Consider the following 17,917-nt stretch of genomic DNA (forward strand, 5'->3'; position numbering starts at 1 on the left):
AGTTTAAAAAAAAAAAAAAAAAAAAAAAAAGTACCATAATCTCCAGGAATTGAGAGGTGCGGTTTCCAGTTCAGACAATATATTATTGTCATATTGGGGAGACATTGAGGTTTGGAATAGTCCTGAAACATCGTTTATATGCAGGATGTAATGTTGTTGAAAGTACAAAATAAATGAAAATTATTTGCTAGATATTGAAGTGTATTTCGTGGCTTTCCCTGTCTACATATATGGTATAGTTAGGTGATTCCAGGAAACTACTTTTAGAAATAGATTGCTTCTAGTCTAATTTGTTTAAACTTTGCTCTTCAGTTGTATCATTTTTTATCACTGATTTAGCTATTTCAGGTTTTTCTGTGCGTTTTTATGACGATTGATTTATTTCGGTATTCAACATGCTTTAAATTTCTCAAAAAATTAGGTATTACTACAGAAAGCATGCTTTTAAAAAATAAATGTATTGGGGGTGAAGAAGGCAGAGATCTTTGACTTTCGTATGCTTAGTAATTTTCTAAGTACTAATGCATTATTGACCTTTGACTGTTTGGCCCCCTCATGCAGGAGCTGTTTATCTAGAGGGGAGCCTAGAGGAAGCGAAACAATTATTTGGACGTTTACTCTTCAATGACAAGGTATTTATGTGTTTATATGATTTGATTTCCATTTTAAAAATAACTGAAGGCATGCTTTCTTGTCCATTGTTTTACTTGAGAATCATAAATGAACAGGAATACACCTGTTGTACTTAGTTCCTGGAAACTGAATGTTGCGTAGCGTGTTTAGGGCAGCAACCTGCCCTGGTTCAGGCCAAAAAAATAGGGTGTTTCCTCAGGTGTGCTGTTTGTTGGTTGGCTTAGGTAGGGAAGGGAAGGGCAGGTGGCATGGGAAACCTGCAGACTTCCATGCAAAGTGCTGCTCTAACTCCAGAGACGGGTGCTGTGGATCCAGGCGGCATGCCTTGGGGAAATGATGCACATGTAGAGCGACTCTTCCTGCTTCATTAGTTAAGTCCTCCCACCCCTAAAAGTTTTAAAGATATCTTTGAAAAAAACCCAGGGGATTTCATCCAACATTTATCTAATTGCATAATTAAAATCTGATCTCTTCGTGCATACTGTGTCTTACATCACAGTTAGTTGGAATTTATGCCGTATAATGGCTAAGGAAAGTAACCAGTACATACTGCTGGGATAATACATGTGGCAGTGGTGAGGGGATGAATTATAGAGTATTTTCCTCCTTGAAAGTCTCTGAGTATGTGAAATGACAAAGCTTATTAGAAATAAAAGTGTTTTGAAGCCTATTGTAACTCAGTGTTTATTTGCTGCTCGGTGCCTGTAGTGAACGAAGCCTATATGAAATGGAAGAAAATAAATGTGTGGTTTTTTCTTTTTTAGTCCTTGCCTTTGGTGAAGTCAAACTTGCTACTGAGGAGTACTTGCAAATAAAGTTAGTCCTGAGGCTTAAACAAATCTTTTTCTTCCTTTAACCACTTTTTATTTGGTTCAAGGATTTTTCCACCTCTTTGACACAAGCTAATTGGGAGAACTACAGGCAGTTTGAACAGCAAATACACGATTTTAAAAATTAGTTTGCTAGCACTATTGAATTTGCAATAAGCAGACTCAGCATCTGAAATAGTTCAGTATTTCAAGTAATGACATTTTATTTAGTACTGTGGAATTTGTTAAATGACTCCCTTGAGCATTAAAGGCATCTCTCAATGTTTGCAGGACCTGCGGGATGTATGGCTTAATTATCCGCTACACCCACTCCAAGTAAGTGTATCCCTCTCTAATAAATTTCATAACTCTCTCTTATTTTCAGGGATGCTTTTCCATAGGTTTCCATTGTAATGACATCTCAAAAATTGTGCTAAAAACTAGCCAAAGGAGTATATGTATTTGCTTTTGGGTTTGGTTTTGGGTTTGCTTTTGGGGTTTTTTTTAATAAATAACGAGTGTCTGCCTCTCTGAGGATTAATCATTCACATTTCCTTGCCTCATGTTTGATATATAACTGTGCTTATACAATAAATCTAGTGAGAGGTAACATTTTGGCAGCTTCTTGTTTGTCTTCTCGAAGTTGGGGCAAAAGGGTACAAAACCAATGTATGTACATATTTTGTTAACCTGAAACTGACTGAAACCTTAATAGTAGGAAGGCCCATTAGTTGAGTGGAATAAGAGTGTGATTCTGATTTTTGTGTGTGTGCGCTCAATGATAGCGTGATTGTTTTTGTGATTCCAGTACCTTTAATACCAAGTAGACACTGAAATTACGAAGGTGGCTGAAGGCTAATTTATCCTTCATGTATTGGAGGATACAAGTTCACAAGTTGTTAGTTTAAAGGGCTGGAAGTTAGGAGAACGGTTTCCCAGTCCTTGTTCGCTGACTGAATTATGGGGGAGACCTAGAGCAACTCACAGACCCTCTCTGCACTGTGGCTCCTTGTCTTCACAGTGAACGTGGTAGCATTTTCCAAGTGTGCAGGGGTGCTGCAAGAATAGCTGTATACAAATTGTCATCCAGTCAGTTAGTAAGGTTTTCAGGGTCATATGAAAATCTGAGAGGTTTATTTTGTCCAGCCAAATCTCTGATGTTTTGTGCGGTCAGTTTGATTCCTTTGAAACTTTTTATGAGCACACCCTTCCAGCAGAGGGTCACTTTGAGGCCTTCATCTGAAGTGTCTTATTTATTTGTATGGATTTTGCAATGGGTACATAGACAGAATCTTCAGCAAAAAATCAGTGCGCATGAAGTGTGTCTACGACCAACTGTCTGTGAGTGTAAATAGACAAGAGTCTTAATGGGAAGATAAACTTTTGACATTCAGCACCAGGTATCTTGCATGGTGGCACAAGCTCCCAAGAAAATTTTTCTTACTCTGGTTTTGTTTATTTTTTCTTACTTTATTTTGTTTTAACCTTTTTATCTCTGCTTTCACCAAGAAGACTTAGACTCTACTTAGGGACTGGAGACAGTCAGTGTATGCAGTTTATAATTTCTTGCTACTACCTTAACTTCTGTGATGAAAATTTATTTTCTTCCATGTCCCAGAAGCTATCCTGGCTCTCTGCTTGCCAGGAGGGGTAACACAGACTGCTCAGGTTGGCCTTTGGGCACAGCTAGTCTGAAAAGTGGCATTTTAAAAATTATTAAGAGTCACCGTAACAACATGTCAAATGAGATGCCAATTAAAAAAAAAAAAAACACAACAAACCAACCACCAAAACAAAAGCTCTGGGTAAGATATACAGAACTGAAGGCCTGTAACCCTGTTACTTGGCAGTAGTCAAGTCATTAGAAATACTGGTGAAAAAAATAATTAGTGGTAACCTGGATAAATGTGGTCTCTTTAGAAAGACCAGTGCAGCCTCACAAACAAATAGGAGGTTTTAGAGGAGACAAAAAAGCGTGTGATAATGCAGATGATAATGTCAGCTGGGTTTCTTAAGAGGCTGTTGGAAAAGCAGTCACAAAAGGTTTTTAAAAATGTGTTTTTAAAAAACAAAGGAAGAAAAAAAAAAGAAAAAAAAGCAACCCTTGTGAATCCCGTCAGTCCTTACAAGATTTAAAGGAATAGCTGAAACAGAGGAAACGGAGAACAGGAGTGAAATGACCTGTCTTACAGGGGATGGAGATCGCTGGCAGGTTTCCCTAGGGATCTTTGCTGAAGTACAGGCTGTTCGCATTGAGAGCTCAGGGAAGAGGATGAGCAGTGAGGTGGCAGTGTGTTGACAATACCAAATTATTCAGGGTAGCAGGGGCAACAGCAAGCTGAAGAATTGCAGTCTGGTTGCGAGAATGCAAGAGTGACTAACTGTGGAGTAAAAAAGCACACAAAATTCTTTGTAGGTAAATATAAAGGACTGTGTGTGAGGAAGCAAAAAGCAGTCTCAGCTCCACATGCAACTGAACTGCAAAGTGGCCATTAACACCCAAGCGTGGGATTTTGGTGCCCAGGAGATGTAATTCTATGAAAATGTCAGCTGAAAGCTCAGTAGCTTTTAAGGAAAAAGACAAATTAAATGTAATCAATTAATAGAAAAGGGACAGGCAACAAACAAGAAAAGATCTTTAGGCCACTTTAAAAAACTGTAGCTATTCTTAACTTTTTCTTTAGTCATCCTTATTTGGATGATTCCTCCTCTAAGGTATTGCTATACAAGAGATATGCCCAGAGTGGCTGGAGGAAATGCTTAAGCCATTTCCCAGCTCCAGAAGGCCATTTAACAGTGTCATCGCATCGAGGACATCTGACAAGAAACTGATAAGAAAAGATACCGACCCAAAGTGATAATTTTAATTTTCTTGTGTTATTGTGCCCTTTTGAATTTCATATACTAAGTATTTATTCTTGATTTTTGATACTGAAGGAAAGTGGGAGAACTAGATTCGGATTTTGTCTCATCTTGACATGCTGTCAGTCTACCAGCCCTTTTCTAATAATTTTTTAATCTGTTGCTTAGTTACAAACTATGTGATAACATTAGAAAACTCAGACACGTACAATTGTACATGTTTTGTGAAAATAAGTAGCCCGTGCTATCCATATGTAGAGACAAGACCATATAAACAATGTGTTATAAGTGCCTCAACTGTTAAAAAAGCATACATCAGACCTCACATCTTCTTTGAGAGGTAATTATCCAAGAAAAAAAGCCAGAGTAAACTGGTTTTCTCAGTTCAGCTGTCCACAGAACAACTTGTTCTCTGTATTCTTTGCCCTTGGTTTACAGAAGGCTTCCTTTTCTCTGAGAAGTTCTGAAACAGTGTCAGTTTCTCATTATTTACTCTTCATTTTATTTACAGCTGCAGGAGTCCAATACTGACAGGCAACTCATTGAGACCTCTCCCGTTCTTCAAAAGCTTACAGAGTTTGAGGAGGCAATCGGAGTCATCTTTACTCATGTTCGGCTTCTGGCACGTGCGTTCACTCTGAGGACAGTAGGCTTTAACCATCTGACTCTGTGAGTAGACAGCAAAAGTCCTCATGTAGCTCTGTTGGTCATTCTGTTAGTGACCCAGATTGCTTTGTTTGTAAACAAACTCTCCATGTTATATCTATTCTCCAGAAGAGAATAGAGCAGTTAGGTTCACAGCCTGCCTGACTCAGTATCCCATCTCTGGCAGTAGTCAGTAGTGGATACCTACAGAAGAAAGACTACAGAAGATGTTAGAGAGCCATCCCGGAGTTTATTCTGAACTTCCTGCATCGTTGATATTTGCACATCACTCCTGAGACAGTAGCAAAACATACTTGGAGGTACATTTGGGCAGAGGAAAGAAGTAAAACAATGCTCTTTGGTCCAAGTGCAGCCCTTGTGTTCTGTTGTGCGTAGAGCTGCCAGGCCCCATTCTAAAGCAAACAGTAAAGCCATAGTAGTGGTTACCCAGTCCAGGATCTCACATGAGTTTAAACCCTGATCCTTTTATTTCTTGTGAACGGACAGACCTTTTTCTCTATTGAAGTTGTTGCATTCATTAGTTCACTTCCTTATAAGAATTTGCAGTTAAAGACCTTATCCTGTTACAAACTTACAGCAAACTGCTCTTCTTCATTTAGTCACAGATCTGTGGTCTACTAATTGTGTTTATATGTACCTACACTGATTTGCTTTCTTCTTGAAAAGTTGGTGTTACAACAGTAATGAACCGTGTTTTCATCTCACCTGGTTAATACTGGAAAGTAGTCTTAAATGCGTTTGGAAATGAGCGAGGCTCACTTTCAGATCACTCTTTATTTTAATTTGTGTGTGCATGCTGGTTTTGTTTTTTTCCTCCCTGAGTGCTTATTGATTTTACTGCATTGATGTCTCATTTTTCAGAGGCCACAACCAGAGGATGGAATTCCTGGGTGACTCCATAATGCAGTTGGTAGCCACAGAGTATTTATTCATACATTTCCCCGATCATCATGAAGGGCACTTAACGGTGAGGCTGCCATCAATCATGCTGTCTGGGAGAGCAAGAGTGGGATGGAGACTGAAATTATGGGAGCAGCTAGTGAATTATTCTGCATTTGATTAATAAAAGAAGCCTCAGCAACCACTGCTCTTAATAAGGCTTTGTTAATTTTAAGTCATGAGCACTGGCAATGAATAGGAAATGGTGATTTATGAGCCCAGTGCAATAATTTTTGTTCTGTCTGTGAAATGGATCAATAATTTTAAGGATATCAGTGATGAAATTGGGAGATAAGACTAGTTCTTGTTTAAAGATAGATGTCTTAAACCGTTTATTTAAATAGACGCATCACATGACTTCTTTTATTCATGACTTCTAGTCTTGAACCTGCAACCAGGCAGAGTTATGTTTCCTGATAAGGTTTTACCATCTATTTTAGTCTTGTTTTCCCGTTGTCTTCATTCTGGAGCTCCTGTGGTAGCTTTCCAATTTAATTTTACTATTGTTACAGTCATCTGTTGTTGATTACTGTAGCCTTTCAGCCTCTCTTACCTGGGGTCTGAACAACCCAGTTTGGGGATCTTTCAGCAATTTACAGTGCTTTAAGCACAAGGTAGTAGTATATGTAGTTTTTCCTTGATTGATTCATTTAGTACTGCAGCTAAACAGCTGTGGCTTTATTTGTGAGGAAGAAATTTTCTTAGGTTTACTAAATTTTTCTTAATTTTCAAGTCTTGACCAGAAAACAAAAGTGATACGTGTATCAGAAATATGAGTCGAGTCTTCTAGTTAAAACTAGGAAGTAGCACTGTAGGTTTCTTAGCTACTGGAAGTGTAGCAATGCATTTTCGGGAATAGGCTTCTTGGGTCTTTGGAGCTAAAGCTGTTTACAAGAAAAAAGTACATGCTCTGACTAGAAGTAATTTTAATTTTTATTCACCAGTTCTTAAGTTTCATTTACATTTGTATGGGTTCTTCTGCACCATTCAGGAGACAGACTATATAAAGCCTGAACTTTTGAAGTATAAGTTAAAAGGGGAAGATCCTTGTCATATTAATTCTTCACAGAAACAATAACATAAGGCAGAAATCCAAGATTGGTGGTGATTTTTTTTTTTTTTGCTTTGTAGGTGACTTTTAAGAATGTAGGCATCAGTGTTGTTATAGTAAGATAAATCCTTCAAGAACTGTTTGGCAGGAAAGATATGAAGTGTTGCTGTTAATGGGTGTAAATACTCAGAACAATGATCAGAACATCTCCATGTCGCTTAATTTAATGATTAGTGAGTTGGCAAGTAGAATAAGTTGCACAGTCCAAGTTTGTAGGGGAAAGTACAAAGTTAGAGTGGAATGGATGCCGAAAACACATTAAGATATGGAGAAGCAGGCAATGCCTGGAATAAAATTTCAACTCTGGGGATGTGCATGCAGTGAAAAAGAAAATTGTCTTAGAATGTTTTTCAATTTGAGGACAAATGAAATCAGATGTGTGACAAAGGAGACTGATGATGTGGGATCTAAAGAGAAACAGCAAACACTGAGCTCTTTCTCTTATTATCTGGGAACATACTTACATTTGAACTAATAATGGAACATCAGCTGAATGGTGTTTGTAGTGCTGAGGACAATTTTGGGCAAGGATTGGAAGATTCCGCTTAACTGGCAGTACAGTGGCTTCCCAGTGCCTAGTGATTACTTGCGGGGAGATATCTGTAAATTAACTGTATTTAAGAAAAAGAAAGGAGAACATAGTCTTGTCTACATATCTCAAGATAGCCAAGTGATCTGCCAAAAAAGAGGATGAAATTTTGTTGGCTGTTGAAGATACAGCTTCTCCAGTACTTGCTTATGCTACAGTCATGGCTAGTAGTATGCTGTGTGAAGATGGAAGAATAAAAAAAAAAAATTGCTTTGTAATTGGATTTAAGTTCCAGTTGAGCATCCAGTACACGTTACAGCATCTGCAGTGATGCAGGCTGTGTGTTGTCAGAGTGGAGACTAGCTCTAAAAAAGTTGCTGGGAAGGCACAGGTACCATGTCTTCCCTGTATCCTTAAGAGGGGCATTGAGTTTCTCGTTAGATCACATTTGTAGAGGAGGCAAATTCTAATACAAAGCAAGCTGATAACTGCAGTGCTAGAAGGATAACTGTTTGGTTTTTTTTTTCTCCACCTCTAATTCACTATGTAGTGTGTATATTGCTCTTTGCTTTATGATACTACTAATCATGATTATGGGTCCCATCAAAATAAATACTCTACAAACACAACAAAAGAGATCCTTCTTCTCCCATTACAAGAAACAGATTTTTGTCATATGACACTGCACTTCTGTCACATAGGTTGCATATGATATTTAGGATTTTGTTGGAGAAAGTATTGTTTGTTTATCTTAAGGACAGAAAAGGGAAGAATTTTGGAAAGGAACAAGTAGAAGATGAGTTTAAGCAGAGATTAGGGAGGCAGGTAATAATCCTATCTGCAGTCTGCCTAGTTTATGAAGATCAAGTTGTGAGTATCTGCTTCATACATCATTGCCAAACAAATTATGAACATACTGTTCTTTATTTATCTGTTGTCAGAGATGAAGTATCAAGTGCAGCAAATAAATCTTGATTTTCATAAGCTCAGTTGACGTGCTGGAGCCAGGTAGCATATAACTTGGATCTAATAAGCTGAGCAAATGTGACATGGAAGACAAAGAGAGAAAAAATGCATATGCAACTTCTCAACTCTAGATTACATATGAACAGTGCAAAAAAGAGACATTCTTTCCCTCCCACCCCCACCTGCAATAATATCCTGAACTTCTTAAATTAATGTTGTTTCATTTAAAGCAAAAAAGCAAACAAACAGGAAAAAAAGCTCACCTTAACCAGGGGTTCAGAAAATTGTATGGAACCCTAAAATTCCAGAGTACTCCTTTGAGCTTTATGGCATTCTATCTTTGGCAGACCTCTGTGTGTATTTAAGCAATCTGCCTGGAGCCAGGGTTAAGCACTTCAGGGAACTCGTGTCCTGGACATTGTCATACACTGAAAATGTTAGAGCCAGATCTTTGTCAGAGATGCATCGGCACAGCTCAGCAGCCTTCGGTAGAGCAAACAGTATGTACAAGCTGCCCAGCTATGCATTTTCTTCTCTGGCCAAATGAATGGAGCAACTTCCTCATCTGCTTGTTCTGAAACATTAGACTGTCTTGCTTTAATATGCATTTGTTTTAATTACTGCCAATTTATTTCTTATTTGGTGAACACTGGGGACTGCTCTATAGACCCCAGAATATTGTACGTTTGTACTTTACGTGGAAAAATGTATGTAACTATGTATTACTTAAACTAGAAAAATGCAGATTAGCTGAAAAAATACAGGATTGATGAACAGATGGTATATGATTGCAAAGAAGCTCACAAACAAGCATTCAAGTGCAAGGCATCTACAGAAGTAATGTGTCCATAGAGTAAATAAAATTTGGTGAGAAGAATTGAAACAGAAGGAAAAATCAACAATGGAAGTAATGAGTGTGTATGTGTTTATGTATATCATTTGAGTTGTGCTGAAACAAAATGTCTATAAACTGAGAGAAGTGAGACGCTACAAGGATAAAAGTAATTTTTTTTCCCCAGCTCTTCCTACCTTTTACAGTTTGGTGTTGCTAATTGTTACCATTGAGTGGAACTTCTTTCTGTTGCAGCTGTTGAGAAGTTCTTTGGTGAACAACAGAACACAGGCCAAGGTGGCAGAAGAGCTGGGTATGCAAGAATTTGCCATCACTAATGACAAGACAAAAAGACCTGTAGCTCTTCGAACGAAGACTTTGGCTGATCTCTTGGAATGTGAGTTAATTTGGTTATAACAGCTTAGTACTTACGCAACTTCTTTTTCCTTGGGGCTTATTTAAGAAAGCCATTAGAAATCCCCCAATTCATTATTAAAAATGTATGTTCAGGTTTTCAAATGAATTAAGCCTATACCTCTGAAAGCCAGATTTTTGAACACTAGCCTAGATTTTTGAAGTCTGTATGAAAGCATGAAGGAGGTGTAATTGCAGATGGCTTAGAAATTGAGGGTCATGATGACCAGGTCAAAAGCATGTGTAGAAAGTGGAAGCTTGTGATCTGAGTTGAGCTATTTAACAGCAGTTTCAATGTTTCATTAATACATTCTTGTCACTGTTGGAAGATAAAGTACCTTCAGCAGATGAATATTTCTGTGGTTCATTCGACTGCATTTTAGGAGGTTTCAAAATGGTCATTCCACAAGAGGGAAAGCTTCATGGAAATTAAATTATTTTTAGTCCATTTGTGGAAGTTTGTGCTATCTTCTTCCCAAAGAAAGGGGAAACAGTGATAAATATTCTGCAAAGAAAGTTAATCCGTACCTTGTATATTTTGATCTATTTTGTGAGCCATTCAGACTCCTTGGCTTTCGCCAAATCCTCTAAGCAAATGGAAATAGCACACAAACAGGAGTGATTTATATTTAAAACTTTTTTATGGTACCCAGTAGTGATTTGTTTGTAAGTATCCATGGTCTCCTAGTTAAAATGTGAGATTAGGAGCTGAGTGTTCTTTCTAGCTCTTTAAATGACTGCGTGGATTTGGGTAAGTCACTTAATCTCTTGGTCAACTTTATTTTTTCCTGTGTATGCAGGATAATAATACCCTCATCAGATCACTGCTGTGAAACCTAATTGAATATGGCTTTAGAGTACTCAGAGAAACTTGTTTCTAAAAGTGCAAGCCATTAACTTCCTCCTTGGATGAGTAACTACCTTTTTTTTTTTTTTTTTTCCCCTCTTCCTCCCAGCCTTTATTGCTGCCCTGTACATTGATAAAGATTTGGAATATGTTCACACTTTCATGAATGTATGCTTTTTTCCACGGCTAAAGGTAAGATCAGTCAGGTTCCTTCTTTTCTGCCACTATGTTTTAGCACATTATTGCATTTGGGACTTTTACCACAATCTCTCAATCATAAAAGCATCTGTGTAAACTTCTTACAGGAGTTTATTTTAAATCAAGATTGGAATGATCCTAAATCTCAGCTTCAACAGTGCTGCTTGACTCTCAGGACAGAAGGAAAAGAGCCAGACATTCCTCTTTACAAGTAAGAACTGGCATCTTACGGCTAATTATCAGTCTTTCTTGCATACAGAAGAAGATGTGATCAGTCACCCTAGGTTTTTCCCATAGTGTGGTTTTATTGTAGCTATCCAAGCCCTCCAGTGTCTCTTTGTCTGAAGATAAAAAAACGTTGAGCCAGTGTTTTCAAGCTGTAGGTGTTTTTAAGCCATTACAAGGAAGAATTAGTAAGCATTTTACCTTGTACAGTTGCAAGGGAAAATAGAATTTTTATGTTCGAGTATTTCATTGGCATCATTCCGTACTTGTTCTTCTTTTAATGTCAGGAATGGCAGCATTTTACATGAAATGAATGGAAAAATGGCTGTTTGGGTATGAAGTCAAGATACCTCCATTCTATTTTCAGTAATAGTATGAAGTTTCTCTACACTCTACATTATTATGCAAACATAATAAATGGCTTGTGTTACACAACCTGCTTGTAGGCTCTGTTTCTAATCCACAGAGTCAGGCACTGAAGGGCAACACAAGTTTTGGACATTTTCACTGTGCAATTCAGCCCACGTATGTCCTCCTGTATAGTGATAGAAGAGGTTCGGGGTAATGAACCTCTTAACTTGTACACTTCAGTTAGATACTGAAGCTGGATGGAGTGTATCTCCCTTCTCTCTCTCAGTTGTAAAATAGTGTAGTAGCTGCTTCAAAGAGGCAATAATAAAATTAAGGTTGTATATGGCATCCATATCCATTCAATAATGTAGGAATGGGTGCAATGTTAGCCCCCAAAAGAAGAGATAAAGGCTGTGAAAGGTCAAGGCGTGTGTTGTTGGGATTATTGTATTGTATCAAAAAGGTATGAAGAATGAAAGTCTAAGTGCATTTGTCACATTTACTGAAGTAAAGTTTTCAATGAAATGTAGCAGTTCAGTCAGAGTGACAAACAGTGCACTTCAGAAATGTGATCGCTTTAACACTGCGACTGATGCTCTGCAAATCAGACTCCTCAGTGTCTCTGTATGAGGGCTCAAAGCTTTGTCTTGAGTGAGGGAGATGAATACAAAAGAAACAATTCCTGATTCTTGAAAACCCACTGAGTATCAAGTACCAAATTTTTGTTTTGTTTTGCTGTGATGATAAATTGATTTTTATAGTATAGCTTAGAGCTAGTAATATGCTGTTATCTTCCTATTATCTTGTTAAATTCCTTTTCTTGGGGTTATCTGTTTCACTGCAGTCAGTACTATTGCTTTTAAATTTGGGGTGGGTTTTATTTACTCTTGTCACAGCACACAGAGACAGAGTACTATAGTTAGATACTTTAAAAATTGATGTGAAATTGGTGCTTCTTCCAAGAAGAAACAAGGTAGTGGACAGAACTCAAGCTGACGGTGGGGAGAGATTTGGGACAGCAGGAAGAAACAGCAAAAGAAGCAATTCATTGCTTGTCTAGGGAATTATCTTTTTTCCCCTGTTGATGCATGTCCTAGACTTTAGCTAAAATGGAAAGTTTGTTTTGTAACAAACTCTAACTTTTCAAAGCTGATGGAAAATTTCTTTGTACTGTGCTAATTCACAGCAGAGAGCTACCACGTCCAATATAAAGTCATTTTAAAACCTTGCTAACTGCATAACTCTCAGGAACTAAAATTTTAGTGCACACAATAATCATATCGGTGTGATTATTTGCAATTGCACAGCTACACACAATTTATATGTGTTTATTACAAATGTTTTTGCAGTGTTTGAACAGTTTGTGTTATAGTTAGTACTTTTGCTTATGGGTTAAAGTTTTGATTTTCATATGGTGCCCCTGAGTGAACTTGGAGTAAATATAACCAATATAAACAAGGTGCATCTTATGTAAATTTCTCCTTTTTATTGTGCACCATACTGGTAATCTCTGGGTCAATGTGATTTATGCAGGCATCTTCCAACCCTCAATCCATGCTCTGCACTAATTCCTCTATATGTATTGACCAGAGTGAAAGCTTGGTGATGTATGTGCCACAAACAGATTCTGGTTTTTAATACTTCCTGCTTCAATAAATCATATCTTTCTTATTTCAGGACTTTGCAGACAGTGGGACCATCTCATGCCAGGACATACACAGTAGCTGTTTACTTCAAAGGGGAAAGAATAGGATGCGGTAAAGGCCCAAGGTATAGTGAGAAATTAATCACGTGGTGTTAAAGTCTGAGCGTGGCAGTGTGAGTAGCCATGGAGATAGACAATGTGTGGTCGGCATTAGAAAAGGAAAGCTGTAGAGCCTTCTTAAAGCTATTCTGAGTTTCTGCCTCAGGATTACTTGAAGGGTTCAACATCTGTATAGTTTCGGGTCGTAAGCTTTTTTTGGTGAACTTGCCTACAAGGTGGCTGGCAATGCTAGCTGATTTGTGGCGCTCAGCCTAGAAACTGCAGAACAGCTTCCAGGAAATAGTGACTTGATCTTTGGCTTTGCTACTGGATTACTGTCCAAATTCAGCTGGCAAGTTAAGGGTGCAAGGTTCTCAGGGTTTTTTTCTGGTGTTATTACTTCTATGCATTTTAGAATGGTTTCTAAAGTTGCAAAGACTTCAGCCACGAACCCCAAAGACCTCATCTTATTTTCTGCCACCATATCTGGTGGTGGTTATAGAAATGTCATTGGTTTTAGAGCGTTCACACCTCTGTGATTTTGTTCCTTTTTTTTCTCTCAAGTAAAAGCAAGTGAAGAATGGACTAGAATATTCTCTTAATGTTATTGATCTGAGTTTAAAAATATTCTACCGGAGCTGTAGTGCTATTGCTCACATATTTATGGAAAGGCTGATATATCATACGCTCTGGGAATTACTAGCTACTGGTTATCCAAAGAGTTTTATTACAGAAGTGTAGCTAGTGTTCCATTTTCTCAGAAACTTTAGTTTATTCTGTACAACTTAGATCTCACATAATGTGTTTTTGTTTGGCTTTCACAGTATTCAGCAAGCGGAAATGGGAGCTGCTATGGATGCGCTTGAAAAATGTAAGATACTCGGGCAACAAAGAAAATAATTTATAATTTACATCCTTAGTCTTTAGTGAGGTGAGGTGCAGGGTTTGTGGGGGATAAGATGTGAACAGAACGTATATGCTGAATGCTGTCGGCTTCTCAGCAGCAGGTTTTCCTTTTAGTACTTTCAAGACAATTTTGTAACAGGTGACATTAATATGCTATCAACAGGTATTTTTTTTAAAGGGAGTTGATCAGTGACAGAGGTTGCAACTTGTAGGGAACCCGGTGCAGTGAAGTCTCATTGAGATTTTCCATGCTTAAATATGCAGTGAGATAAGACTGCTTAGTCTCTGATGGTGTGGTTGTCTCACCCTCTAATTTAGGGGAGGCAAATTACTTTTCTTTTCAGTTGCCAATTTAGAAAATAAAATTTGATCTCAGATTGTATGCAAGTCAATATTTGTCTGTTAGGAACAGCTTATATCAGCTGAGGATCCAGTGATCTGTGTGTGCATCTCTCAAAATTATACACAAGATAGCCAGCATGGGAGCAGTCCTTCATTCCACTGGAGTCTCAGATAGGAAAGGAATGAGTGTATGCAAACATCTTATATGAAGGAACTTCGGTCAGTTGAATTAAAGTGCCAGGTGTGGACATATTGTAAGCAAATAGATTACATGCATTTTGTGAAGCACAAGTTCTCTATTCAGAAGAGCATGAGAAGGTACATTTTGTATTTGCTTCAAAGGAAAGACATGCAGTTCCTCAGATGGTGAAGGATTTTAATCTGTTATCTCTGCATCTGGAAATCCCAGGGCTTAAAAATTTCAGAAGACAATGCGTCCCTGTAATTCAGACATTTTTTATATCCGTCTGCTGGGCATATACTTCTCACCACCAGTAAGTTTGACAAGTAGGAAAATGTAACTTCCCTTCTCCATTGAATAGTGTTACTGAAGTTTTCTTTGAGTGTTTTTTCTTGTGACAGTATCACCACTCAGAACTGTGAGCTTCATCTATCAGTCCAAGGACTTCTCATCTCTCTTCTGACATATGTATTTGTTTGAATATCATAGACCTCTAGAGGTCTCTACTCCAACCATCCCTCAAAACAGAGCCAACTTTCAAGTTAGATCATGTTTCTCAGTCCCTTGCCAGTTAAGTTTTGACTATCTTTAGGGATGGAGGCTCCGCAGCCCCTGTGGGCACCTGTTCTAGTATGTATATATTTGTGGAACGGATTTTTTCGTTTGTGTTTTTTTGTTTGGTTGGGTTTTTTTAATGCAATAGTAGTTAGCTTCAAGTAAAAGTAATTTTAATGTACCTGTTTATATATATGATAGCCATGATGAGTTTATTACATGAATTTCCTTCTCAACATGTTAAATGGATTATAAACAAACAGGTTGCTACCAAGCTGTATTATTCACATAGCTGTACAATACAGCTATGTATAATATGATACAAGCTGTATTATTCTTAAAGAATCATGTTATAGGCACAGTGCTGAAAATGCGATTTTCATTTTATGGTGCACATGAGCAACAAAATATCCCAGAACTCTATTAAACAAAGTACTAGTGTTTTTAAAAACAGCAGCAATTTAAAAACTATTTTCTTTTGTTTAGATTGCTTTCTGGTTTAAATGAATACACCTTCCTATGTCTGAGTTGCAACTAACTGATGAATAAACCTTTTATTCCTGTAGTATATAATAGAAGGCACAAATTTCACCAGCCAATAAAACAAAGCAGCAGAAAGTCATTCTGTTCTACCAAAAACTCCTGCAGATTATGTGGCTTCTGCACCATGTTCTCTAGCTGAACAAATCTGTGCTGCCTGGGACCCAGAAAGAGGAGGAGGACGCTTGGTGTCGAGGGACTCCTCCATGAGGAGCCTCCGCTGAAATTTTCTCTTAGTAGCCAACTAGAGAGAGAGCATTCCTTTTTCGAGACATCTCCCAGATTTGTTTCTGTCTTTAAAGGTCAGTGTAGTAACCTTTTGCGTTCATCTCAGACACAGATAGGTACCCAGTGCTGATCCCAGAGCTCCGTGTGATCCCAGCAGGATTTACTGCCAACTGCAGTCTGCCACGTACTCTACCACCTCTTCATTTTCTGACCAGCTGGAGAGTGCAGGTCTCTGCAGAACAGAGACACAGACGAATGTCAGCACCCTGGTCATGCAGAAAACATCATATTCCCTCAGCTGTGCACTAAATTGAGAGCAATTCCGATCAATTATATAAGCTGGTTTTACAGCCTAGTTCTAACTAGTGTACCAACCAAGGGACAAATGTCTGTAATCGGAAGCATCTATCCCCCTAGCTATTTCTCCATCACCTCAGCCTTGTCTAGTCTGTTTTAGCCAGTCTTCACTCATCCATGCTCTTAAGACTATGCTAAGGATGTATTCTGGTACATAGCCAAGCATTAACTTTTTCAGAAACATATTTTACTGCATTCCATTTTGCTACGCTATTACTTTCCCATTAGGAACCCGGCCATAATGTGGGGCATCTAGTAGATTCTGCATGGTCTAGAATAATAATATTAATGGAAATATCTGTACAATGCTTGGAACCAGTGACTCATGCTTTTTGGAGTGAGAACAAGACAAAAAACCCTGACAACATTGACAGTAGTCTCACATTCATTTTTCAGTATCGACCACCTGTTGCTAAGGGAACAGAATGTAAAATCCAGGTAATACCTGGCTGTGTTGCTCTACCAGGATTTTATATTTTGTTTTTGTGAGTGTATTAGATTTGGCAGTGCTTTGTAGCAGGAGAAACAGATGTGGAAATCATAAAGAAACTGAAGTCTTATGACATGCAGCCCTGGTCTACTACGGATTATTAGAAATAAATGAGTAAAAATGGTGATAATATTCCCTCATACCCCTAATCTCATCAAAGTGTTTTTTTTTAAAAAATATAAGAGCTGAGGCTTTCTGTGTTACCAATTTGTTTATTAATGTAAAATATTTCTCCTTGTGTCAGATAACTTTCCCCAGATGGCCCATCAGAAACGGTTCATTGAACGGAAGTACAGACAAGAGTTGAAAGAAATGAGGTGGGAAAGAGAGCATCAAGAGAGAGAGCCAGATGAGACTGAAGAAGCAAGGAAATAAAAGGAGGGCACAGAAGCAGTGGCATATTTACTTACTTAATAACTCCGACTGTGGCCTATGGAGACCTAACCTAGTTTCTTGCAGATGATGAATGAAGAGTGCCTGTTGATATCAAATAGGAAATCATAATCTCCTCTTTAAAGAGTTTGTGTATATATAGTATTTCTTTAGCTTGGTTTTAAGTGTGAAGTTTGTTTGGCTTTTTAATAAGATTTGTTTTTAAATCCTTTTAATTTTTATGAAAAGTTGTGGGATTATTTTTATTATTTTTACTGTCTTGTATGAAGTAATAAAATATGAATTCTAAAAGCCTGTAGGAGGAAAAGCTGTTTAACAATTGTCTTTTATGTCCAAATGCTGTTTTGTCAGTGACCAGCAAAGTTACTGCATGAACTCCACTCTGGAGGAGGAAAGTGTTATGAGAAACTAATTCAGCAGAGCACTTAAGCATGTACTGAACTTAAGTTTTGCAGCAAAATGTAAGTCTTGACTCTGCTAAAACAGAACCGTAAACTTCGGGTCCTCTTACAGAAACTAGTACAGTAATTTAAGCAAAGGAGATACTCAGTTTTCTTTTAAACAGTGGATTCCACATCTGGAACATGACACAGGTGTGTGTGGAAAGTTGGGGGGCGGGGTTTGTCTTCAAATCAGTATTATAAAACTGAAAGGAAAAAAAAGGTAATTATGAAGCAAGAAAATGACAACATTTTTCATAGAGAACGTACTGAGTTCGCATTTACAAGTTTAGTTTCATTCTGAACTTCTTGCTCTATCAAACTGATGTCTACTTTGATGGATTTCTTTGTCTGGAAGA

General features: G+C 37.9%; 1 protein-coding gene across 1 annotated transcript in view; it reads left to right on the top strand.

The window, feature by feature from the left end:
* DROSHA (drosha, ribonuclease type III) overlaps window positions 1-17,428 on the top strand; it is a 69,548-nt gene extending 52,120 nt beyond the window's left edge. Inside the window, exons 22-31 of the mRNA XM_009883947.1 lie at window positions 562-632; window positions 1,734-1,778; window positions 4,816-4,973; window positions 5,832-5,937; window positions 9,603-9,744; window positions 10,718-10,800; window positions 10,914-11,017; window positions 13,060-13,152; window positions 13,951-13,997; window positions 16,970-17,428. Coding sequence (XP_009882249.1) covers window positions 562-632; window positions 1,734-1,778; window positions 4,816-4,973; window positions 5,832-5,937; window positions 9,603-9,744; window positions 10,718-10,800; window positions 10,914-11,017; window positions 13,060-13,152; window positions 13,951-13,997; window positions 16,970-17,100 — 980 coding nt within the window. The 3' untranslated portion in view covers window positions 17,101-17,428. The remainder of the gene's footprint in view (window positions 1-561; window positions 633-1,733; window positions 1,779-4,815; window positions 4,974-5,831; window positions 5,938-9,602; window positions 9,745-10,717; window positions 10,801-10,913; window positions 11,018-13,059; window positions 13,153-13,950; window positions 13,998-16,969) is intronic.
* Window positions 17,429-17,917: the final 489 nt, after the last annotated feature.

Source organism: Charadrius vociferus, unplaced genomic scaffold (assembly GCF_000708025.1).
Source record: "Charadrius vociferus isolate BGI_N301 unplaced genomic scaffold, ASM70802v2 scaffold234, whole genome shotgun sequence".
Lineage (NCBI taxonomy): Eukaryota > Metazoa > Chordata > Aves > Charadriiformes > Charadriidae > Charadrius > Charadrius vociferus.